Source organism: Aethalodelphis obliquidens, unplaced genomic scaffold (assembly GCF_003676395.1).
Source record: "Aethalodelphis obliquidens isolate GAN/ISIS:26980383/991018 unplaced genomic scaffold, ASM367639v1 scaffold43, whole genome shotgun sequence".
Lineage (NCBI taxonomy): Eukaryota > Metazoa > Chordata > Mammalia > Artiodactyla > Delphinidae > Aethalodelphis > Aethalodelphis obliquidens.
In genome coordinates, this window is record NW_020837987.1 from 9982387 (window position 1) to 10006619 (window position 24233).

The 24233-nt window shown below is 56.4% G+C and overlaps 1 protein-coding gene across 1 annotated transcript; it reads left to right on the top strand.

The window, feature by feature from the left end:
* The first annotated feature begins 51 nt into the window (after positions 1–51).
* Positions 52–3164, top strand: RABAC1 (Rab acceptor 1). The gene is made up of 5 exons (XM_027079692.1): positions 52–228; positions 521–733; positions 1048–1145; positions 2730–2831; positions 2914–3164. The coding sequence occupies exons 1-5, from the start codon at positions 173–175 to the stop codon at positions 3000–3002; spliced, it is 558 nt and encodes a 185-aa protein (XP_026935493.1). The 5' UTR covers positions 52–172; the 3' UTR covers positions 3003–3164.
* Positions 3165–24233: the final 21069 nt, after the last annotated feature.

The following is a 24233-nucleotide window of genomic DNA, read 5'->3' on the forward strand; positions in this document are numbered from 1 at the left end:
TCCGACATCATCGGGACTACAACTCCCACAATGCTCGGCGGCAAAACTACCGCCCCGAGACCGGCGCCACGTCCGCTCCCGCTCCGCTGGGTGAGGCCAGGCTCGGGCGGGTCCCGCGGAGTGTGCAGGGCCCTGGGTTCGTTATACCGGTTCTTTCCCTCATAGCACAGACATGGCGGCCGAGAAGGACCAGCAGAAGGATGCCGAGGTGGAAGGGCTGAGCGCCACGTGAGCAAGCTGGATCTAACCCCCCTGACCGAGACCCGGGAGTCCTGGTCCCCCGCCCCTTCCTCCCTGGGGTCCTAGGAATCCCGGCCTCCAGACACATGAGTCTGGGCCCCAGGTGTCCTCTTCGAGGACTCTGGAGTCTGGGTCCTCAGCCCCTTTCTCCCCGGGGATCCAGGAGTCTGTGACCATATCTTCCCCAGAACCGCGGAGTCCGGCCCCCCTCGGTCTTCTTCTTGCTCGAGGGTCCGGGTTCCATCCCGGTCTATCGCTGACCTGGCCCCGCACCCACCAGGACCCTGCTGCCGAAACTGATTCCGTCCGGCGCGGGCCGTGAGTGGCTGGAGCGGCGCCGTGCTACCATCCGGCCCTGGGGCTCCTTCGTGGACCAGCGGCGCTTCTCGCGGCCCCGCAACGTGGGCGAGCTGTGCCAGCGCCTCGTACGCAACGTGGAGTACTATCAGAGCAACTATGTGTTCGTGTTCCTGGGCCTCATCCTGTACTGTGTGTGAGTGCCTCTCCGGCCCAGCCCCGCGCCCACCATGCTGTCCGGCCCGCACTGGCCGGCCCCGCCCTCAGCATTCGGCCCCTCCTCTCACTGACCAGGCCCCGTCCCCATGGGGTAGTTCTGCCGGACCTTTTGACCGAAGGGCCAGGTCCCTACTCCCGCATCAGCTTGGCCAGGGTTCAGTGTGACCAAATGTGACCTAGACTTCCCCGGCCCCAAGGACGTAGCCTGTCATCCGCCAGTGTAGAAGGTCAGGGCCTCCGTGTCGGGCCCAGTCCCAGCTGCCTGACGCATGCCTCCCTGCCCTCTTCCAGGGCGACATCCCCCATGCTGCTGGTGGCTCTGGCTGTCTTCTTTGGCGCCTGTTACATCCTCTATCTGCGCACGTTGCAGTCCAAGTTTGTGCTGATGGGTGAGAAATCCCCTGCCCTCCTCAAATCCTGGTCTCTTGGAATGCAAGCCTTTGACTCCAAACCTAAGTCCTTGTGAACCCAAGTCTGCCCAAGCGTAGATCTACACTAGATCCCCCAAACTCAATCCCTTAAAGTCTCAGACACACCGGATGCTTCCACCCACTCTCAGCCCCCCAAGTTGCTATTCCCCAAGCCCAGAAGATATCCCAGAACCCACCTCCACCTGCTCCTGTCCCTTAAACCTCCTCCTTTCCTCTCCCTCCTCCCTTACCTCCTGCCAAAGGCATCAGCTGCAGGTACCCACATTGGACACCAGGTGGCGACCTTACACTGGCCTAGAGCTGGGCTCCCCTTTCCTGCTTCCTGGGGTGGAAGTGGAAAAATCTTGGGACTTCTCAGAGAGGGAAGCTGAGGCCTGTGGCTCATGTGGTCCCAGACTGGCACCAAGCACCACTGAGAAGAAAGAGGGGCCTGAGTTCCCAAGTAGGGGAAGCTCAAGGTTTGGAGGGGGTATAAGGGGGAATTGGGATCAGACAAACAGGTAGAGCTAAGACAGAATCCTTCAGAAGCCTGCCAGTTTTGTACATGACAAAGGTGGGCTGGGTGGAGGGGCATGTCGGGCAAGCCCAGGGCATGGAGGGAGCGCCTGGGGCATAGACGTGACGTGGCTTCAGCCACTGCTGCCATCCCTTGTAAAAAATGACGAAGAACAATGATCCACGGGTTTCCATCCGAGGATACAGAGGACTGACTGTATTGTTCTGTGAAATCATCCAGGGACTTCCCTGGCGGTCCAGTAGTTAAGACTCCAAGCTTCCAATGCAGGGGGCCCAGGTTCCATCCCTCGTCAGGGAACTAAGATCCCGCATGCCGCACAACACGGCCCCCCACAAAAAAAAACAAAAGAAAGAAAAATCATCCAGTTTCTCGGTCAGCCACAAATCAAATCAAATTCTTGTGGAATAATATGCAGACTCAAAAGATACATTCACGGCCGGGGATTCCCTGGTGGCGCAGCGGTTGAGAGTCCACCTGCCGACGCAGGGGACACGGGTTCGTGCCCCGGTCCAGGAAGATCCCACATGCCGCGGAGCGGCTGGCCCTGTGAGCCATGGCCGCTGAGCCTGCGCGTCCGGAGCCTGTGCTCCGCAACGGGAGAGGCCACAACAGTGAGAGGCCCGCGTACCACAAAAAAAAAAAAAATACATCCACGGGTCAGACTTGGCCCTTGGGCCACCAGTTGGAGACTCTAGGTCTACGGGAGTGCAAGTTGGAGCAGGAGAGCTGTAGTCTCGGGAAAGGGAGGCTGGGAGCTTCCTAGTAGGAGTGGGGTTGGAGGGTGGCGAGGGGGCTGAGGAAGGCCCCTTGTATTCCCACGGACAGTGGGTGGGGACATTGGAGACATGGGTGGGGCCCGTGGACTTGGAGGGCCTTGGCACTAGGAGTTTAGATCCTGAGGCTCCCGGACAATCTGGTGTCTTGTGACACCAGATTGGTGGTGGTGGGGGGGGGCGGGTATCAGGGGTTACTCTGGGAGAGGGCACGAGTATCAGAACAGCTGCCCCAATGCCGTCTGCCCCCAGGCCGAGAGGTGAGCCCAGCCCATCAGTATGCTCTGGCTGGGACCGTCTCCTTTCCCTTCTTCTGGCTGGCCGGCGCAGGCTCCGCCGTCTTCTGGGTCCTGGGTGAGTACAGGGTCTGGGTGGCGCTGTGGGCCGTGGGGGCCAGGTGAGGCAGCCAGGCCCTGAACTGCCCGTCTTCCTGCAGGAGCCACCCTCGTGGTCATCGGCTCCCACGCCGCCTTCCATCAGGTGGAGGCCGTGGACGGCGTGGAGCTGCAGATGGAACCTGTGTGAGGCGGCTTCAAGGACCTGCCAGCCTCCCGGGCCAGCTGCCCTGTCCCCGTTCACCCCCGTCCTGCTCGGCTGTGCAGGTCTGGCCAAAGGCCCCTTTCCCATTACAAGCCCGGGGAGGGACTCCAGCTTTGGAAATAAAACTGTTAACAGTTGTTCAGCTAATATTCTCCCAGGGTCTTCTGGGGGTCTGTGCCGGGTGATGCTGGGATCCTGCAGAGGCCAAGAAGGTGGGGAGCGAGTGGGCCATGGGCATGATGGGAGGAGGGTGGTGGATAATAAACAAGATGGATAACAGATATGATAGGACGGCCAGTGATGTCAAGTTCTAAGGAGGAGAAGAGTATGCAGGGGCCCCCGAGACGACCCCCATATTCGGTGATTTGCTAGGAGGACTCAGGACTCAGTATCTAAGTTGTACTCACAGATGTGATTTTTTTTTTTTAAGCTAATGAATTGCCACTTACTGGGGCTTTATTTTATTTTATTTTTAATTTATTTATTTTTGGCCACGTTGAGTCTTCGTTGCTGCGCGCGGGCTTTCTCTAGTTGCGGTGAGCGGGGGCTACTCTTTGTTGCGGTGCACGGGCTTCTCATTGCGGTGGCTTCTCTTATTGTGGAGCACGGGCTCTAGGCACGTGGGCTTCAGTAGTTGTGGCACGCGGGCTCAGTAGTTGTGGCTCATGGGCTTAGTTGCTCTGCAGCATGTGGGATCTTCTCGGACCGGGGATCGAACCCCTGTCCCCTGCATTGGCAGACAGATTCTTAATCACTGCACCACCAGGGAAGTCCCCAGATGTGATTTATTATCATGAAAGACTATGAAGCAAAATCAGCAAAGGAAAAAGGCACATGGGGCGAAATCCAGAGGAAACCAGGCACAAGCCGCCCAGAGTCCTCTCCCAGTGGAGTCACCTGGATTGAGTGTAATGCCCCCAGCAGTGAAATGTTGTCTTTGGGGAAGCTCATCAGAGACTTAGTACCCAGAAGGAAAGCAGTTGTTCAGAATAAACAACATCGTTTGCACAGACAGTTTAGACACGAGAGCCACTCTTTCAGGGAGTAGTGAGAACCGTGCTGAAACCCAGGTTCCCAGATACCAGCCAAGGGCCACTACGCAAGCAGGCCTCTCTAAGGACAGCAGTCTTGGGCCAACTCTGTTAACTCTTCCTCACAGAGAAAGTTCTGGAGATGAGTTATAGTTTAAAGAAGACCTCCCTGAGATGACGTTGAATGAAGACTTAAATTGAGTGAGGGAGCCGCCGCAGATCTTTTGGAGGAAGAATGTTCTGGACAGAGGAAGCAGCAGATGCAAAGGCCCAGAGACAGCACTGTGCCCGGAGGTTTGAGGAACAGCGAGGAGGCCGGTATGGCTGGAGCAGATGGGGGGGGAGGGGCTTTGGTTTTCCTGAGTGAGGTGAGAGTGACACAGTTTGCTTTTCATTGTAACGTGAAGGCTGCTGTGTGGGACTGCTGACAAAAGAGAAATGCACGTGGTAGGGAAAGCACTTGGCAGGTGTGACAGCAAAGTGAGGTGACAGATAGGGTCTGAAAAGCTACTTCAGATGGGGCTGGTCTGGGAGCGCTCTCCAAGGAGGTGGCATTTCAGTGAGCTCTGAGGGAGGCGGAGCCAGCCACAGGAAGAGCTGTGGGCCGAGTGGCCTAAGCAGAGGTACAGCCAGTGCCCAGGCCTGGCAGTGCCTTCCCCTGGCCTCCCCAACTTCGTGTCTCCATCACCAAAACTCACCGGTTTATCGTTCATTCAGCAAGTGTTTATCGGGGGCCCGCTGAGTGCTCAACATTGTCCTGGAATCCTGTCACATACGGTGGCCACCAGCCACATGTCGCTACTGAGTACTTGAAACATGGCTGGGCCAGATTGAGACGTGCTGTGAGGGTAAGATACCCACCAGATTTCAAAGACTTAGTAGGAAAAGGGTGTAAAATATCTCGTTAATAATTGTGTATATTGGTTATGTGTTGGAAGGATAATCTGTTGGATATGCCAGAGTAAATTATTACGTTCACCTTTTTCTTTTACCTTTTAAAACGTAATTCGGTAGAAAACACAGGGGACTTCCCTGGCAGTCCAGTGGTTAGGACTCTGCGCTTCCACGGCAGGGGCCGCAGGTTTGATCCCTGGTCAGGGAACTAAGATCCCGCATGCCGCGCGGCACGGCCAGAAAAAAAAAAAAAGAAAGAAAATACAACATTACATCTGTAGCTCATATCCTGTTTCTACTGGACACACTGGCTTAGATGCTGGGGAACCAGCAGTGCCACAAACAGACATAGGCCCACATTCATGAGCCAAGCAACAACCAGCAGGAAGCTCTCAGCAAAGCCAATGAAACAGGTGAGGCTGGAGGGTAGCTGGGGAAGGAGGGACTCGCTTAGAGTGGAGGGGCAGGGCCTTGCTGAGCAATGAGCAGGAGATTGCCCCTCAGAGGTCTGGGGGAAGAGTATTCCAGCCAGAGGGAACTGCAAGTGCAAAGGCCCTGAGGTAGGACCTGCCCAGTGACAAGGCAACACTGTGGCTGGGGTGAAGGGAGTGACATAGGAGATGACGGTGGGGAGGGTGTCGAAGACCAGATGAGGCAGGACCTGCAAGCCACGGGAGGGCTTTGGATTTTAGCTTAAGGTAATGTGGAACTGTGGAAGGCTGGCTTTTGAGCAGGGGAGGGACAGGGTCAGGTGTGGACGTTGGAAGTATCTCTCTGAGGGACTTCCCTGGCGGTCCAGTGATTGGGACTCCACACTTCCACGGCAGGAGGCACAGGTTCAATCCCTCATGGGGGAACTAAGATCCTGCAAGCAGTGCAGCACGGGCTAAAAAAAAAAGAAGAAGAAAACGAAAATCCGTTCGGTGTCATGTGGGGTATGGGCTGGAAGGAGTGAGACCAGGGAGGATGAGCCAGGTTGGGGAAGATGAGGCAGGGACGTGGAACGGAAAGGACGGACGGGAAGGCAGATTCAGGAAGATGAGGGTGGGCGCTTGGCGACTGACCTGCGTCGGAGCTGAGTGGGAGAGAGCAGGCAAGGGTGACCCCCGCACTTCCGGCAAAATGGGAACATTAGGGGGCTTGGGTGTCGGGGACCACTCTGTTCCCAGTCACCAGGGGCGCACTTCCACTGGCTGCCACCAGAGGGCAGAAAAGGGCTTCCTCCAGACCTTCTCCAGGGAGGGAGCCAGGGATGGACTTGTCCTGGCCGAGGAGACCTGGGGTGCAAGGCCAGGGTCCCAATCCCAACTTGGGGGTGGCAGAGGGCATTTAGTTTGTTAATCCAGCTGCCAGTATTCCCAGGGGAGACTGCCCTTCGGGGTGAGTGGTCACTCCATCCAGTTTCCACTGCAGGGCCTGGAGTCAATGTGGTCAGGCTGACTTGTTTGGAGGTGACAGAGGCCGGCGGCCCAAGGACCTGGGACTGAGATCCCTGGGGCAAGGGGTCAGCAGCCTGGGTCTGGGGGTTGGTGGTGGGAGGCTGAGACTCAGGCCAGAGGCCTAATCTGGAGGTGACTAACTCCAGGTCCCTAACTGATGTTGAGACCAGAAGCTTCCATGGGGGTGGGCAGAACGGGGGGGGCCACTTCCCCCTCGATCCCTTCCTGAATGACCTTGGGGTGGAGAGTTTTGGTTTGGGGAAAGAGAAACTGGGGGCTTGGTGTCTCATCAGGGGACCAAAAGTCTGGTTGTCTATCTTGGTGATAGAGGCTGGGGGTCCAGTTAGCTGGTTGGAGTGACAGATTGGGGCTCTGGTTGTCAACTTCATGATTAAAGAGCCCGTGGGCCCAGGTTTGGGGTGACAGGGACAAGGGATCTACTTGTCCAGTGTAGAGTGACAGAGTCAGGGAGTGCCTGCACCTCATTCGGGGTGTCAGACTGGCCATCTGATTGTCTTGTTTGGGGTGACAGCTTAGAGTCCAGTCTCTGGTTTGGGGTAATAGAAATTGGGGATCTTTTATCAACTTTGAGGTCATTTATCTAGCTTGGGGTGACAGACTGGGATTCCTGAGGACACTGGGAGTCCAGGGCCCTAGTTTGGGATGACAAGGTAGGGTGTCCCCTGGGCTGGAAGCAACCTGATCGGGGTCTGATTGTTTCTTGAGGTGGCAGAGACAGGCAACACTGTCTGGTTGGTGGTGACAGAGCCTGGGCACCCTGTTGTGTAATTTGGGACACCAGAGATTGGGGGGTTCTCTGCCCAGCGTGAAGTGACAGCAACTAGGAGATTTTTTTTTTTGGACAACATTTGCTTTTCTTTTTTGGCTGTGCCATGCGGCTTGTGGGATCTCAGTTCCCCAGCCAGGGATTGAACTCCTGGGCCAAGGCAGTGATAGCACCAAATCCTAACCGCTAGACCGCCAGGGAACTCCCTAGGAGATCATTTTTTTTTTAGTTTGGAGAATGTCTGCTTGTCCTGTTTGAGGCTGAAAACACTGGGTCTAGTTCTCAAATTTTAAGTGACAGATTTAGGACTCTTTTGTCTGGTTGGGAGTGACAGAGACCGGAGTTGGAGGTGTCAGATGCTGGGGTTCTTGTCAAGGTTGGGGTGATGGTGACTCGTCTAGTCTGGGGTGACAGACCGGGGGTCTTATTGTCTGGTTTTCGGTGACCAAGACTGGGTCCTGGAGTTTCCTTAGGGGTATCAGATTTGGCGTCGAATCCTTTTGGGGGTGACAGAATGATAGTCTAGTTGTTAGGTTGAGATATCAAAATCCTGAGGTTTGGGATATCAGATTGAAGTTTCAGTTTCTAGTTTGGAGCAACAGAAATCGGGGGTCTGGTGAACTCCACTGGGGTGTCTGAGACCTGTGGTCTGGTTATTCCCTTTGGGGTGCCAGGAACACAAGGCCGACTGTCTAGCTTGGGGTTATAGAGACCAAGGGACTGGTTATCTAGTTTAGGGTGATGACACTGGGGTTGGGGTGCTGGTCTGGGCTGAAAGACATTGGGGTGACCATTTGGCGAGTTTGAAGAAGCAGACAGTACAGGTCTGGTTGCCTAGTTCAGGTGACAGACTGACTGGGCTCCTGTTTGGCCTGGGAAGCAGAGACCAGGGATGCCGCTGTCATGAGATTTCAGAGGACCGTGCGGTGTCTTTGTTTAGTGTGCAGGGCCAGAGCCTGGGGGTCCAGGTGTCTAGTCTGGGACATCAGAAGTGAGGGTTCATGTGTCTAGATTGAAGTGGCAGAGACCAGAGGTTCTGGGATTCAGGGCCCGGCTTGGGGTGACAGAGACAAGAGGTTAGTTGTCTAGTTTGTGCTGACAGAGATTAGCGATCGGTTGTCCAGTTTGGGATGAAACGACTAGAGCTCTGGGGTCTCATTTAGGGTGACGTAGAATGGGAGTTTGCTCGTCTAGTGTGGCATGAGCGGGACCAGGGGTCTGGTGGTCCAGTTTAGGATGACAGACCGGAGTTTGATTGACAAGGTGAAGGCTACACAGGCTGTGGGGTCAGGTCTCTAGTTTGAAGTGACATTTATGTACCCAGGTGCCCAAAGTGGAGTGACAGAGCCTAGAGGTACCGTTGTCTTGTTTCGGGGGGGAGGGGCAAAGACTGGGTCCCAGGGCATACTTGGGGTGTCAGAGACTGCGGGTTTGGTTGTATCCCTTTGTGGGGAAAACACTGGGTCCCAGGGACATTCAGTTGACACACTCTGGAGGTCTGGTTGCCTAGTTTTGTGGGACAGAGACTAGGGTTCTGGGTGTATTTGGAGTGACAGACTAGGGACATGGTTGTCTGGTTTTCAGAGGACAGAGGCCATGGTCCCAGGGTGTACTGGGGGTCACAGAATGGGGGTCTGGTGGTCTAGTTCTGGAGATCAGAGACTGAGGTCCCAGAGTATGTTTGGGGAGACAGAGACCGGGGTCTGGTTGTCAGGTTTGCTCGGATATTGACTGGGATCTCAGAGAGGATTTGGGGTGGCAGAGACTGAAGTCTGTCTGGTTTTGTGGAACAAGGACGCAGGTCCCAGAGCATGCCTGGGGTGACAGAGCTTGGGGTCTGGTTCTAATTTCGTGTGACAGAGACTGAGGTCCCAGGGAGCATTTGGGATGACAAAGCCGGCTACGTGGTCGTCTATTTTGTAGGACTGAGAGACTGACATCCCAGGATGTTTTGGGGGTGACAGGCTGGTTAAGACCAGAGGTTGGTGGTATGGTCCGGGTGGGGGATTGGGTGCTCAGCTTGTTAACTGGTGGAGAGAGTTTGAGTGCTGGTTGTCTAGTTTGATGTTGCAAACTTTTTTTAAAAAATTAATTAAATTGTTTTGGCTGCACCGGGTCTTTGTTGCAGCACGAGGGCTCCTCGTTGCGGTGCGTGGGCTCTGGAGCGCGTGGGCTCAGTAGTTGCAGTGCATGGGTTTAGCTGTGGCATGTGGGATCTTAGCCCCCCGACCGGGGATCGAACCCGTGCCCCCTGCACTGGGAGCGCAGAGTCTTAACCACTGGACAACCAGGCAAGTCCCTGATGTTGCAGACTTTATTCATCCATTGTCGTGTTTGGGGTGACAGAGACTATAGGTCTAGTTGCCCAGATGGGGTGACAGAAACTGTTGGTCTTGTTTTCTAATTTGGGGTGATAAGGACTGGAGTCTTTTGTCCAGTTTGGGTTGACATTAATTGGGGTTCAGTTGTCCATTTGGGGGAGACAGGTACTGGGATCAGTTGTCTAGCTTGAGGTGATAAGAGCAGGTGTCCAAGGTGACATGGCTGGGGGGATACCATCTCTCAGTTCCAGGTGACAGAGACTACCTGTCCCTGGGTCTGGAGCCAATTCATGTGAACAATGGTTCAGTTTAGGGTGACAGAAACTGTGTGAGGCCAGTCATCTACTTTGGGATGATAGAGTTGGGGTTTCACAATCTATTTGGGGGTGATGGGATGGGGTAACCGAGATTGGGGGTGTTGGTGAATAGTTGGAAAGAATTTTTTTTAAGTCTTTACCGAGTTTGTTACAATGTTGCTTCTGTTTTAGTTTTTTGGCCCTGAGGCATGTGGGATCTTAGCTCCCCGACCAGGGATTGAACCCGCACCCACTGCATTGGAAGGTGAAGTCTTAACCTCTGGGCCACCAGGGAAGTCCCCCTATTGGAAGGAATTGAGATGGGGCACTAGCTTGCCTCCTTTGGATGACAGAGACCAAGAGTACCTTGTTGGGGTGTCAGAGACTAGAGTTCTGCTAGTCTACTTTGGGATGACAGATGGGGACTCAGTTGTCTAGTCTGGGGAGATACAAACTGGGGATCCAGTGGCCCAATTTGAGATGACACACGGCATTGTGGAGATTGGTTATATTTTCATACTAAGGGTCTGGTGCTCTGTTTGGGGTGGTGTGCCCAGGGGTGTGGGGACCTGGTTTCACATGTCAGAGATTAGGGTCCAGGGCCTAGTCTGGGGCATTAGGCCAGGAATCTGTGTAGAGGGTGGCAACACGGGGGCCAGCTGTGTAGCTTGGGGCACAGAGACTGGGGTTGTGGTTGTGCCCTTTGGTAAGACGGAAGATCACCAGTTTGTCATTCCAGTCCTCTAGTTTGGGGTGCAGAGAGCCTGGGGACGCGGTGCCTTCCAAATGCTGAGTCTCAGTGTGCTGGCACCTGAGCGTTCCTGGGGTGACTGAGTCAGGGGTCTCCTGTGCCCAGGCGTGGGGTCCCTGGACCAGTGTGGATTTCTGAGTAAGCGTGGCCTGGGTGTGGAGCTCCGTTTGGGGGTTACAGAAGCTGGGAGTCTGGGCATCTGGAACCTGAGAGGTCAGGACCCCAGGGCCCAGGATCCACTTGAGGGGTGCTTGATTGGGTTTGGGGACATCTGTGTCACAAAGGGCCAAGGGCTTTCAAGGCTGGGATATCTCAACACGTGGGCGTGGAGGTGATGGACACTGGGACAGAGACACCCAGCGTGGGGAGGACAGGGCCCGAATGCAGGTCTGAGGCGGGGGGGTGGGGTCTCTGAGGCTGGGGCACAGTGGGCTGTGGGCCTTTCTGGCTCGGGGGGGTTCAGCTGCCTTAGTCTTAGTCAAACACAACAGGGTCCTGAGGATCAAAGTCTAAATTGGGACACATGGTTATGGTGGCCAAGTGCGTTGTTGCAGGTGATGAAAACTGGGGACCCAGGTCCCTACTTGGGGGGATACTGAATTTGGGGTGACCGGAGTCCCTCCTGCCGAGTTCTGGTGCTCGTGAGCCCACGTTCCTGATTGGGGTGCTTAAAGCCAGGCTCTAGATCTGCGACAGTGCAGACTTACGGGGGGCTGGGGGCCACGGAGGCCTGCATCAGTGCTGACGGCGGGGGCCCAGCTGGTGACACAGGAGGGGCCTCCTGGGGTGCTTCCCCTGTCAAGCCTGTTTGAGTCCGGAGACTCAGCTGCGCAGTTGAGAGCGACTGGTCTGGGGTTTAGCGGTGACCACACTTGGCAGCCCACATGCTCATTTTGGGGTCCTGTTGATGACTTTAGAGCGGACTGCAGTTTGGGGCTCGCTGAGCCTGGGTGTCCCACACCGTGGTTTGGGGGTATCTGACACTGGGAGGCTAGATGCCGAGCTTGTGGGTGACTAGCCGTGGGGTTCAGATGCTCTTCTGAGAGAGACTCGCTGTGGCTTTACCGACTGCGGGGCCTTGAAGGTAAACTTAGGGGGGAGACTGTGGTCTGCATTCTAATTTGAGGATTAAGGCTGGGGCCCTAAATGCTAAATTCGAGGTGACTTACCCTGGTGTCCAGATGGGAGGTTCTGGGGCTGGGGGACCCAGAGCCCTAGTCTGGGGATAGCTGAGGCAAGCTACTCAGATGTCTAGTTTAGGGGGGGCCTCATATGGGCTGCCCAGATGCTGAGGTTGAGATGACCAACGGGGAGTCCTCATGCCAGTTTGGGATGACGGCTGGAGCCCAGGCGTCAAGTTTGGCAGTGACCCCCTCAGTCACCTGCAGTTGACTGTGTCTTCAGATGCCTCCCTGGGGGCTGGGGGTGGCTGTCATCCTTGGACTTCCCTGGCAGTCCAGTGGTTAAGGCTCTGCACTTCTGCCGCAGGGGGTGTGGGTTTGATTTCTGGTGGGAGCTAGGATCCTGCATGCCACTCGGCGTGGTCCAAAAAAACAAAAAAGAAGCCTAGTTTTGGGGGGCATTTAAGAGGGGGGACTAGCTGTCTAGTTGGGGATTATTAAGAGTTCCTAATACATACAATTTGGGGTTCACTGAGCCTCAAGGCCTAGTTGCCAAGGTTTGAGGCGACTGTCACTGGGCTTCCTTGTACCTGGTTTAGGGGTGATGGAGTTTGGAGTTGCCTAGTATGGGGGTGTCTGAGGCTAATCACCCAGGTACCTAGTTAAGTGTTGACTGACACGGCGGCTTAGAGCTTGGAGGGCCTAGATGCCTGGTTTAGGGGTGGCTTAATGGGGGTGGGTCTCAATACCTAGTTCGGGGTGAACTAACCTCAGGGCCCAGATGCTGAGTTTAGGGTTTGCCAACTAGAGGGGCTCTAATGCTTATTTCATTTGGGAGGTGCTGAGACCAGGGGCCCAGCTGCCTATTTTTGAGGTGTGTCAAAGTCAGGTGTCTCTGAGACTGTGGCGGTGAAGAGATCGGAGGTTCCTGCCCATGGAGTTTCCTGCTACTTATTTTAATGGTGACAGTGGCTATGAATCCATGTACACGTTTTTGGGCTGAATGAGCCTCGGGGCCTAGTTAACAAATTTGGGGGTGACTGTGGGTCCCTGGTGTCGCGATGGTGGGTAATTGGGCTGAGATCCAGAAGTTTGATCTGGGGAATAGAGGCTAGTTTGGGGCACCTGACTGTGGGGTTCCCATCCCTAGTTTGGGGGGTCACTGAGTGGAGGGATACAGAGGCTTGGCTTTGGGGGGGTTGAATTAGTCTCCTGTGGCTGGTAACAAACGAAGTGGCTTAAAACAGGAGAAATTTATTCCCTCGCAGTTCTGGAGGCCGGAAGTCCAAAATGAAGGTGTCAGCAGGGCCGCCATCCCTGCAAAGGCTCTAGGGGAGGAGCCTTCCTTGCCTCTCCCTGGCTCCATCTTCACATGGCCTTTTCCTCTGAGGCTTCTCTTCAGTCTCGGTCTCTTAGAAGGACATCACCGTCGTCCCTGGGTTTAGGGCCACCCCAGGTAATGGAGGGTGGCCTCATCTGGAGATCTGTCACTTAATGACATCTTCAAAGACTCTTTACCAAATAATGCCACATGAGCAGGTTAGGACTTGGACATCTTTTGCGGGGCCATCACAACCCACTACAGGGGCGTTTGAGGCAGGCGCCCTAAATTCTGAGTTTGAATCTTGCTGATTATGGGGTTCCCAGAGTTTATTTTAGGGTGACTGACCTTGAGGGTCAGCTCCAAATGCCTGACTAGGGGGTGCTTGGCTTCATTTGCCTACTTTTAGGGTAACAGCCTATGAGATACTAATGGTTAGCGTAGGGGTAACTGAAGGTTGGAGCCAGAGGTATAGTCCGGGGATCACTAAGCTTCAGTGTCAGAGTCCTGTCTTTGGAGATGTCTGAGGTTGGGAGGCTAGCTGCCTAGTTTGTGGGTTAACTTATTAAGTTCCTAACTCTTAGGGGAGGTGATGTGGAGGGAGCTCAGATGTGCATCTTAAGGGCAACTGATGACGGGGTTCCAGATGGCAAGCTGGAGAGCTAGTAAAGCGGCTTGTTCAAATGCCTGGGTTAAGGTTACCAACGATTGGGTCCAGATGCACGTTTTGGGGGTGATGGTAGAGACCTAGATGACTAGTGTCAAGGTGATTTGCTGGGGGGTTCCTGACCTTGTCTCTGTGGAAACTGAGTCTGGAGCCAACTGTCTAGTTTGGGGGAGTCTTAAGCTGGGTGGGACCCAGATCCCAAGTTTGGATTGATTGAGTCTGGGGCTCCAGTTGTCAAGATTGGAGTTACTCAGTTTACGGGCGACTGAATTTCAGTCCCATTTCCCAGTTTGTGTTGAGAACAGCATTCATGCCCTGAGTGGGGTGACAGCAGCTGGGGGCCCATTTGTCTAGCTCATGGGTGACTTATCTCAAACTCCTGATGTTTGTTTAGGGTTCAATGAGGGAAGTCTAGTTTAGGTGTGCCAACTTTAGGGCCTCTGATGCTTAACTCTGGGATGACCGAGTCTGAGGGAATAAATGTCTGCTTTAGGGGTGACTTATGGAGTTACTTATTTTGGGGTGACTGATCTAAGGCCCATCTCCCTTATCCTGTCAGTGTCTTGGGCTGGAGGTTTGGGGTGAATGGGGCTGGGGCCCAGAACCCTCGTTTGGGGGTGTCTAGGGCTGGGCTGTGCGTAGAATACGTTTCTGAGTCTGGGTAACTTTATATGGCCTGGGGTGACTCAGCTCGAGGTATGGATCTGATCCTAGGGGTCTCCAGTCTGCCTGGGGGTTTCTGAGAGCCGGTGGGGACTCACGTGCCTGGTTCTTGGGTTTCTAGCCGCCTCCTTTGGGGGACTCTGAGGCTGGGGCCCGGAAGTGCTAAAGACCCCATCCCCAGGTCTGGGGACCCCAGCTCCACTGCTGCCCCCAAGGTCGGGCCCCTCCTGTGGATCTTTTGGGAGGGGTGATCCATTTCGGGGGTGACCGATTTGGGGGTCACACGCCTGGCCTACGTAGTTCTGGAGGGCACTGAGGGGGCCCGGGCGGGGCGGGAGTGGGAGCCTTGAGGCGCAGAGCCGGGCTGCGGTCCCCGGGGCTGGCTGCGGCGGGGGTTCCCGCGGGAAGCAGAGCGCGGCGGGGCAGCCGGCGGCGGGAGGGCGAGAGCCGGAGTGACAGGAGAGGAAGAAAAATGGGCCGAGAAATCAGAGTGGACGCGCGCGGGGCGCGAGTCCGGGAGCGGGCGGCGGCGGCCGCGCCTCTGCCTCGAGGGACGCCGCCCGCGCGCCTTCCCGGGGCCCCCGCCCTGGAGGCCGGGGCCAGTGATCCTACCCCTCCCCTAATTCCAACCCCGCGCTCCTCCCGCTCCCCGCCGAGTTCCCGTCCCACCCCTCCCGCGGTCCAGGTCCCCTCTTGCGTTCTACGTGACCCTGCCGAGCTCTTCCTTCCTCCAGGGAGTTCTATTTACTACGTCCACGTTCTCGCCCCCCCCCGCAGTTATCTTCCCCTCCCCCCGCCTGCTTTCTATCTGAGTCGCCCACGTTCTAAACTCTGCCTCTACTGCCTAACTGCCTCCCCTCCGCCTCCGACGCCCCCTCCTTCTTTTCTAAGTCTGTTCCCGCAATCCAACTCCCTCCTTCTTCAATCCCACCCCCCAGATTCTCTGCGCCCCCATCTCTTCCAAAGGTTCGAAGCGGAAATGGGGCGCGCGGCGGCGGCGGGGGAGGGGCGGGGCGGGGGCGGCGGCCAATGGAGCGGGAAGCAGGACAAATGAGGCCCGGCCCGCGCGGCCGACAGGCCCCTCCATCTTCCCATTAGCGCCTAATGGCCCCCCCGCCGCCGCCTGATGAAGATTTATCGGCCCCGGAACCCCCGCCCCCTCCGCCCCCTCCGCCCCCTCCGCCCCGGGCCTCCCCCTTCGCCCGGCCCGGCGTCCCCCGCCCCCGCCGCCCGGCCACCTGATGAAGCCGTCCGCGGGGCGGGAGGGGCTGCGGGAGCCCGACCGAGACGGCCCTCGCAGAGACCAAACGAGACAGCCAGACAGAGCCGCCCAGACGACGAAGAGAAAGTTCCGGGGACGCGGGAGTCAGGGACCGTGGGAGGGAGTTGAGGGAAGGGGAGGGAAGGGTCTGATCGGCAGCCCAGGAAGCTCCGCAACAGCGAATCGGTCCTTAATTCTCTGCCCAAGAGCCCGGGAAGGGAGTGGGCGTGGGGGTGGGGAGGGTCCCACCGAGGCTGGAGGAGTCAAGGCCTTCAGGGGCCCGAGGGGGAAGATAAAGCTAGGGTTCCGGAAACCTGGATCTGGGAGAGTGGTGTACTCGGGACCCTAACTCGGGGAACCTGGGAGGCCGAGGGCGCCGGGAGCCCGGACTCCTGGGCCCCGGGCTGGGAGCTTGGCAGTGGCGGGGGGGCGCTGGGTTGGGAGGCCCCTGATTGATTTCTGTTTACCGGCTGTCCCCGGCGGGCGGAAGAGCGAATCGCGCCCCATCCATCAACAGGCTCGCAGCCTCCCTAATAAAAACATTTTACTCCTAAATGATCTCGAACTAATTAACTCAAAGTGTTAATTAAAGTTTGCGCAGACAGCATTGTCATCAGGGAGGGCGGAGGATCCATCTTCCTGAGAGAGAGACAGGGTTGGGGGGGCCGCATCCAGAGAGGAAGGGAGAGTTCCCCATCCCCCTCCCACACTGATCCCACATCCCTGTTCGCTGCTTCCCTAGCTCTTCTCACAGCCTCCCCTGGTTTTCTCTGTCACTTCTTTTACCTGCCTGTGTCCCTTCCATCCCTGTCACCATGTCAGTCTCTGTGTCTGAGTTTCTGCGTCTCTCTGTCTCTTTATGATCTCTTACTGGAAGGCTGTCTCCCCACATTGCTCCCACTTCCCGTTAATGGGGAGCCTTTATCCATGTGTCTGTGTGAGTCTTGGGGTTATGTGTGCAGACACATACATGTGTCAGAATGTGTATGTGGACATGTGTGTATGTCAGAGGATACATGTGTGTCAGAGTTAGTGTGTGCGAATGTGTGTTTGAGTCCAGGGGCAAGTGTGTGGACACCTGACTGTCGGGGTTTGTGTGCGGACACGTGTGTCAGGGCTTGTATGCACACAGGTATGCGTGAGCGCAGCAGCGTGTGTGTGTGCATGTGTGTGTCCAGATGTGTGTGACCAGTGCTGACAGGAGGGCTGTGGGACTCTGGCACGGTGTCCCTGAGACCTCTGGGAGTCCCTAGGGACACAGCCAGGGTCCCCTTCCTGTCTCCCTCTAGCACAGGCAGGCCGGAGCAGGTCTGCAGGTCCGCTGGCTAAGTGAGTGACCAGGCGTGAACTCAACCGTGAACTCAGGTGAACTTGTGCACACGTGGGTGTGCAGCCCCTCCCTCTGCCCCTGGACCCTGGACGGGGCCTCCTCCTCCCCAGCCCCACTCTCCCCTTCCCCCTCATCCACAGCAGGCAGCCAGCCGGGCAAGGGAGCTGGGGCCAGGACAGGCCACCAGGCCATGGGCATCCATTGGGTGGCTGGCTGGGCAGCCCCGGTGTGAGCTCATACATCAGGGCTGACAGGCTCCGAAAGCCCCGGAATTAAAACCTAAATCGAATATTGATCACCCGCTCCAGCCGTGGCGCCCACTACGGCCCCCCCAGCTCCCTCGCGCTTGCTCCCTGCTCCCCTGCTCTCAGACGTCACCGTCACCGCTGTCCTGTCTTTCTCTTTCTTTCCTCCTCTCTCCCCTGCTTCTCCCCACCTTGGCCCCACTTGTTCTGGTGACTTGTCTCTGGCCCCAGCAGGTGCTCTGTCAGCCAGAGACAGAGAAAGGAACACCCAGAGACTGAGAGAGGTTGAGAGACACACTGTCACAGAGACACGGGGAGGCACAAAACAGACCCAGACACGAAATAGTTAAATGCAGACCCTCAGACAGACCCAGAGCAAGCAGCGCATAGACACAAACCCAGGAAGACAGACAGACACACAGGCACCCACAGAGGAACACACAGGAAGTCACATATAGTCACACCCTGAAAGTCACATAGACACAGACACACAAAGATACTACACACAAGATGCAGATGGAGAAAGTTACACTCAGACGCCCACAGGCCGATAGACATGCACAGGCCCACAGAGTTACAACTACACACACAGGATCACATAGGCATGGGGGTAGTGACACACAAAGACAGGCACAGTCACACAGCAAGTTACAACAACATAGGCAGAGTGAGACAGGGAGACAAAGTATTGTCATCCCTGCAAGGCAGACGGACAGACAGACTGAACTCCAGAATGACAGGAAGCACACACACATTCCCTGTCCTCCCATCTCCACTCATTCTGACATAACCCCCCCCCCGCCCGACTCACCCCCAGGTGCCACCCCCCAGTGCTGCATCCAGGCTCTCAGACCTCATCCCCCTGCTCCAGACCAACTGAGCAGCGCCTTCCATGCCCCAGGGTCCTGGGCTGCGCCGGGAAGGGAGCTAGAGAAGTGGACTCCAGAGGGGCAAAAGGGCTTCTCCTCCCACAGGGGCAGGGCCAAGGTCATGTTGACCCTGCTGATCCAGGGATCCGGGGGCTCGGTCTCTGAGACCACCTGTGGGATGGAGGCCAGACAGTGAGAAGAACTTCCCTGGGCCATGATGGCTGGGGGGGACCCCACAGAGTGGGCAGGGGCGCCGCCCCGGCCCCCCCCCCAACCAGCCCCTGGCTTCCCGGCTGGGGCGGGCGGCGGTGGAGGCCGGCGGTGGCGGCTGCCGGGGAGAAGATGAATCTTTCATGAGTGATTTGCGGCCGCCTCTTCTCGTCCCGTGTTGTTTAATGTTTCAATTTGGGCGAAAGCAAAACATTCAATCAGGCGGATTAAGTGCGTAATGTGCCTCATCGCTCAATCTGTCGCCTCCGCCGGGCAGCCCGCCGGGTGGGGGGGGTGGGGATTAGGAGGGGGTGGTGGGCAGAGACCCCGACCAGGGGAGCCCCGTCCCCAGCTCCCCTCCAAAGCTGTGCCTCGGGAAGCCCCTCAGCCTGGATCCCCTGCGAGGCCAAATTCTCCCCCAGTCCTGGATCCAGCTTCACCCCTTCGTACCACTTTCTGCTCCATCCTGGGGTGTCCACTTGGCTTTGGGGGCCCTGGCTTCTCCATAACCCCCTGTCCACCTGTCTTCCTCTGTCCACCTCTTGTCTTTCTGGGTGTGCCTGCCAGTTTCTGTCAATTTGTCTGTCTATGAGTGTCTGCTCATCTCTTTCTCTTTCCTTTTCTCTATGTCAGCCTGTACTTCCTTCATCTCTCTCTGTCCATCTGATTTCTCTCTGCCTCCTTACTGGGTTTTCTCTTCTTCTTTACATCTCCCTTCTTCTTCCTTCTTTAGATCGACCCGCCATCCGTCTGTCACACTGTCCTTCTGTCCACATGGCTTCTGTCTCTGTCTCTCGTGCTATCGGTACCAGAGTCTTCCCACTAGCCCAGCCTCTCTCTGTCCAACAGCAGTCTTTCTGTCTCCCTTACTCAGTGCCCACTGTCTATGGGCAGACCCCCCTCTGTCCCCCATCTTCCCCTATCCCTCTCTAATTTGGCCCCTGTGCCATGTCCTCTCTCTCCTCTCTCTTTCGACCAGGATCTCAATCCTATCTGCCTGACCCTTGCCCCTTTATCTGCCTACTTCTCTGTCCTGTCTTCACCTCTGTTCCTGTGTCCACCTGTTTCTTTGTCCCCATCTCTCAGTTTCTGTCTCTCTGTCTCTGCTCCCATTTGGGTCTGTCCCTCTGCCTTCCCTTCCTGGGGTTCCTTGACCTGTCAGCTCCCTGTCCCTCGGCTGGCCTAATCCCCATGTCCACTAGGGGGCAGCAGGTACAGGCTTTTCTGGTGGGGAGGCTGACCCAATGGCTGAGGAGCTTCCCAGCTGTCCCACTGCCTGTCTGCAGACCATCCCAGTTCCGGAATGTCCAGGCCAACCGGCCCCCTCCTCCCTCAGACCCAGAAGTCTGGGTCTCCACGCCCTCCTCCCTCAGACCTAGGACCCCAGCCCCCCAGCCTCCTCCTCCCTCAGACCCAAACATTAGGGTCCCCAGTCACCTTCTGTCTCAGAACCCAGGGGTCCTTCCTCCCACCCCCTCTTTCCTCCCTTCCAGGCAGGCTGTGACCTGCTCAGGGCTAAACGGAGATTTCAGCTGGGGGACTGACAGGCACTAAGCAGAAATGTTGTCACCACTGCCTGCTGCTGAAACCCATGGGGCTGCAAGGCCAGGGCCCCACAGCATGTGCAGGCTCGGGAACAGGGACACACGCAGATGATTCCGGGAAACACACAAGTAATAGGATTCCGTCATAACATGCAAGGGCACACACAGCCCCCCTACCCCAGTCACACCCGGGAGCCCTGGATCAGACCCCTCGCCCCCCAGAGAAGCTCACAGACACACAACACACACACTCACACTCCGCCTCAACCAGCCCTGCAGTTTGGACTGTGCCATGCGAACACACACACACACACACACACACACACACACTCTCCCCTCCATTCAGAGTGACTTTGGGGTGCAACACAGGCAGGGCAGGAGGCTCTCCCCAGACTCCCATCTCTGTGTGCACCCTCAGCCCCCAGGACCCCTCAGCCTCTGCCCCCTCCTGGGTGACCTTGCCCGCCCCTCCCCTTCCCTCTCAGCAGCCTCTCTCCCCTCTCCTCCCCTCTGCCCCCCACCCCTTCTCTCTCCTTTCCGTTTTCTCTCCTCTCTGTGCTCAACACTCCCTCAGTCTCTCTCCCCAGGTCCTTAAGTTTCTCCTCATCTCTCACTTTTAGTGTCTCTTCCATCTCTCTGTCTGTCTGTCAGTTTCTCCTGCGTCTTTCTCCATCTTTTTCTCTGAATCTGCCTTTGTGCATTTCTTTGCACCCCTGTGGCAAGTCTCTAACACCTGGGTTTCTCTCTGAGACTCTCTCAGTTTGTCTCTCAAACTGTCTCGATTTCTTAGTGCCCCCCCACCCCGTCTCTCTATCTCTGAGTCTCTCTTGGTTTCTGTCTTCCTCTCTATAACTTCAGGCTTTGCCATCTCTGTTTCTCTCTCTGTGTCTCCGTGTCTCTGCATATCTCTGTCTCCCCCCGCCCATCTCTCTGGGCTTCTCTCTCACTGTCTCCCTCTCTGTCTCTCTGTCCATCCATCTCTCTCTTCTCCCAGCCCCTCCCTCCCTCCCCCTCTCTCCCTCTCTGTCTCACTCTTCGCCTCTCTTTTCTCTCTCAAGTGTTTTCAATTTTATTCTGAGTGGAATTAACTACCCCTGATGTCAAATTGCCGCCGAAATCGATAATAATATCTTTACAAAAGAGGATATTCTCCTCTCGGAGAACGGCCTCTGAAAAATGGAAAATTTAGTCGAAATTGATTCATTACTTGACACTTTATAGAACGGCTGCGTATTGATCGCACCTGTCATGTCCCATCTCCCCTAATCGAAGCTGAAGGCCGGCTCCGATGCCTGCTATTTTTCATAATTCCACCGCAGCCGACAGCTCCACAAACACCGCCGCTCGCCCGGCCTCCGCCTCCCCGCTCTGGCCGCCACCGCGCGCGCCCTCGGCCTGGCCCCGGCCTCGCGGGCCGCGCCTGCACCGCGTCCATCTGTCCGCCGACTCCCTGCATGTCCTCTGTCTGTCCTCCCCCCCCGCACGGGGCCACTATCCCCTGCTGTCTGTCTGTCCTCTCCGCCCCAACCCCAAGCCCTAAGCCTGTCCGTCCCTTTCCTGGGCCCTCTCCCCCCATCTGTCCACCAGTCTTCTCAACACCCCGCCTTTGTCCGTCTGTCTGACTCCCACCCCACCCCCACACACGCATTTTCCCTGGCTGGCTGCCTCTCCCCGGCTTCCCGACGGCCCGTGTGGCTGTCTGTCTGTCGTCCGTGTCATCCCCTGCCTGCATCCTTCGCCACCTTCCAGGCGGTGGGGGTGGGGGAGGGGTTGGGGAGGGGGGGGATGCTGTCTGCTCCCTCTCCCCCAGCAGACTTGATTCCCCCGGCTCTGGATTTCCTCAGCGCTCCCCACACCCTCGGCCAGGCCTGGCCTCGCTGCAGCCCTGCTCCCCCGGCCCTCCTTCAGCCACCTCCCTAGGAACCCAGGGCTGCCCGCCCTCCTCCCTGAACCCCTCTTTACCGCCTCCCCCCTCCCTGCTCTCTTTACCATCCTCCCCCTCCCTCCTCTCACTCCCTTCCTGACCCTCCCTGCGCCAGACTCTGCCTTCCGTGGGGACCCAGAGATGAATCCGACACAGGCCCTGCCCTCGGGGAGCCTCGAGCCAGGCCGGGTAGGGGGTGAGGCCGGAGTGTGGGGGGGGTGTCAGACTGCCAGAGGACGTGCAGAGAGCCTGGGGGGTGCGGTGGACTCTGCTTGCAGGGGTGTCAGAGCTGAAGATCAGCGTCTAACGTGGGAGTGTATACAGCAGGGTAGTATAGCCTGCTGCTTGAGAGCATAGACTGCCACCCCCACTCAACCCCCCCACCCGGCCAGCTGCCTTGGCTCAGTTCCCACTTCCAACACTAACTAGCTGTGTAACAGGGGGCAAGTGACTTCTGTGCCTCAGCTTCCTCATCTGTAAAATGGGAATGACGCTAATAACAGCACTTCTCTCGTAGGGCTGTTGTTGAGAGAATTAGTTAATCTATGTATAGAGTTTGGGCCAGTGCCTACTCAGAGCAAATACCATTGAAGTGACAATTGTCATGGCTATTGTAACTGTGTACAGACCCTATTCAGCCCAGTTCCGCCCTCTGCCCCCTGCCCCCAGCTGCCATCCTTGCCTCTTGTGCTCCTGTGGTTCAGGGAGGACCTTGCCCACCTGGAAGTGGGTCAGGGGGATGGATTCTTGTGGCAGGAGGGGGGCGGGTCAGCGTATACCCTTCCTGGATTCACCCTCAGTCACCTTTAGTAGTGTTCAGGCACCTGGAGACCCTTTCAGGGGTGTTACCCTCAACCTAAAGGGACGCATTAGCCCTCACGGGGTGGGGGTGGGGGTGGGTCCTCGTACTCCCTAGGGGTTTGAAAAGAGTCTAATGGATGTTACAGACACCAGAGGTGTTCTCTCTCCTTCATGGGTAATAAATTCAGTCCACTGGGTGCTTCAGGCTGGTGAGGGTGTCCTCTCTCTCTCTCTCTCTCTCTCTCTCTCTCTCTCATTTCCAGGGGGCATTAAACACCGTGAGGGCGTTCTCTCTCAGCGGGGTGTTAACTACAGTCATCTGCTATTGCAGGCTCCCTGGGGTTGTTAACTACAGCTTAATGGTCCCCCTCCTGTGAGATGCTTCCTTCAAGTCAAATAGGTGTAGGTGATACTGCTAATGAGTGAATACACAGCCCTGGTGGGTGTTACACCCCTCCTCGGAAATGTCTTACAACAAGAACTCTGGCTTTTATTGAGCAGCTACTGTTTGCTCACAAGGCAGGGCACACTGATGTCCATCTCAGGAATCCTCCCAACCACCTGGGGCTCAGAGAGGGAGCATAGATCATTCAAAGATGCACAGCCCAGAAATCAGGAAGCCGTCTTCTCTGGAAGGGGGTTCTGAGCAGTCAGATGGGTGTTGTACAGCCTATCTGGTCCTGGCCACTGAGGGCATCAGAGCTCTCCTTGGGGTCCTCCATACCCTCTGATTGGGCATTGGAAGCCGCTCATGGTTATTACCTACACTCTAGGGGTGTTTCTGACACCCTGAGATGCCTAGTCTCTCCTGGAGGCGGGGCTTAAAGATAGGGTGTGAAAGCTATCTTAGCTGATGTTTTCTGCTGTCTTCTGGGTGCCACTAACATTCCGAGGATGGGTGCTGGGTACACCATAATACATGGCATCTTCCCAGAGGGTGTGCTGTTTTCCTGAAGGGGGGAACATACAGTCAGTTGCATCCTTTCTGCCTGGAAGGTGTCCTTTCTCTTTTCTCAGGTGCCCTTTCGCGCATTTAATGGTCACAAAATACATTCCAGTTGTTGTTTTTGATGCCCTGACAGTGTTCTAGCTTTCCTGAAGGGTGTTGTCTCTCTCCCAAAGGGCACCACATGCAGATGAGACATCCTACCCCAGAGAGGGTGTTCCAGAACGTTCAGAGCCACCCACTGTGAAGGTCCCGGGAAGATGTTCTCCACAGTCTGGTGGGTGTCACAGACACCCCAGGGGTACAGGTCCAGCTGGTGAGCTATCTTCAAGGATGCTGTGTACAGTCCGGGTTGTTCTAGATACCCAGAGGATGCTGACTTTCCTGAGGGTGTCTCAAGTTCCTCTTAATGACGGGATAGAGACACGCAGGGCAGGGGCTTCCCGCTGCCTACTTGAAAGAGTGTTGTTCCACGTAGAGACGAGTGAAGGAGTTCTCATTTTCCAGCCAAATGTTTAGTATTTTCAATATGATTATTTTGAAGTAGTAATGCTCAGAGCAGGGGTGTTTATTTGGAGCTTGGCATGGTGCCAAGTGCTCTCCCATGTTCCTGTTTAACCCTAGCATGTAACTGACATTATTGCCCCATTTTGCAGATGAGAAAACTGAGACTGGGGGATGTTTAGTGACTTGCCCAGGTGAGGAGTGGTGAATAGGGCTGGAGCTGGGGCCTGTCTGAAGCCTTCTTCATCTCCTCAGCACCTTGGTATTGGCACCCAGGGGTCAGTGGGGCTA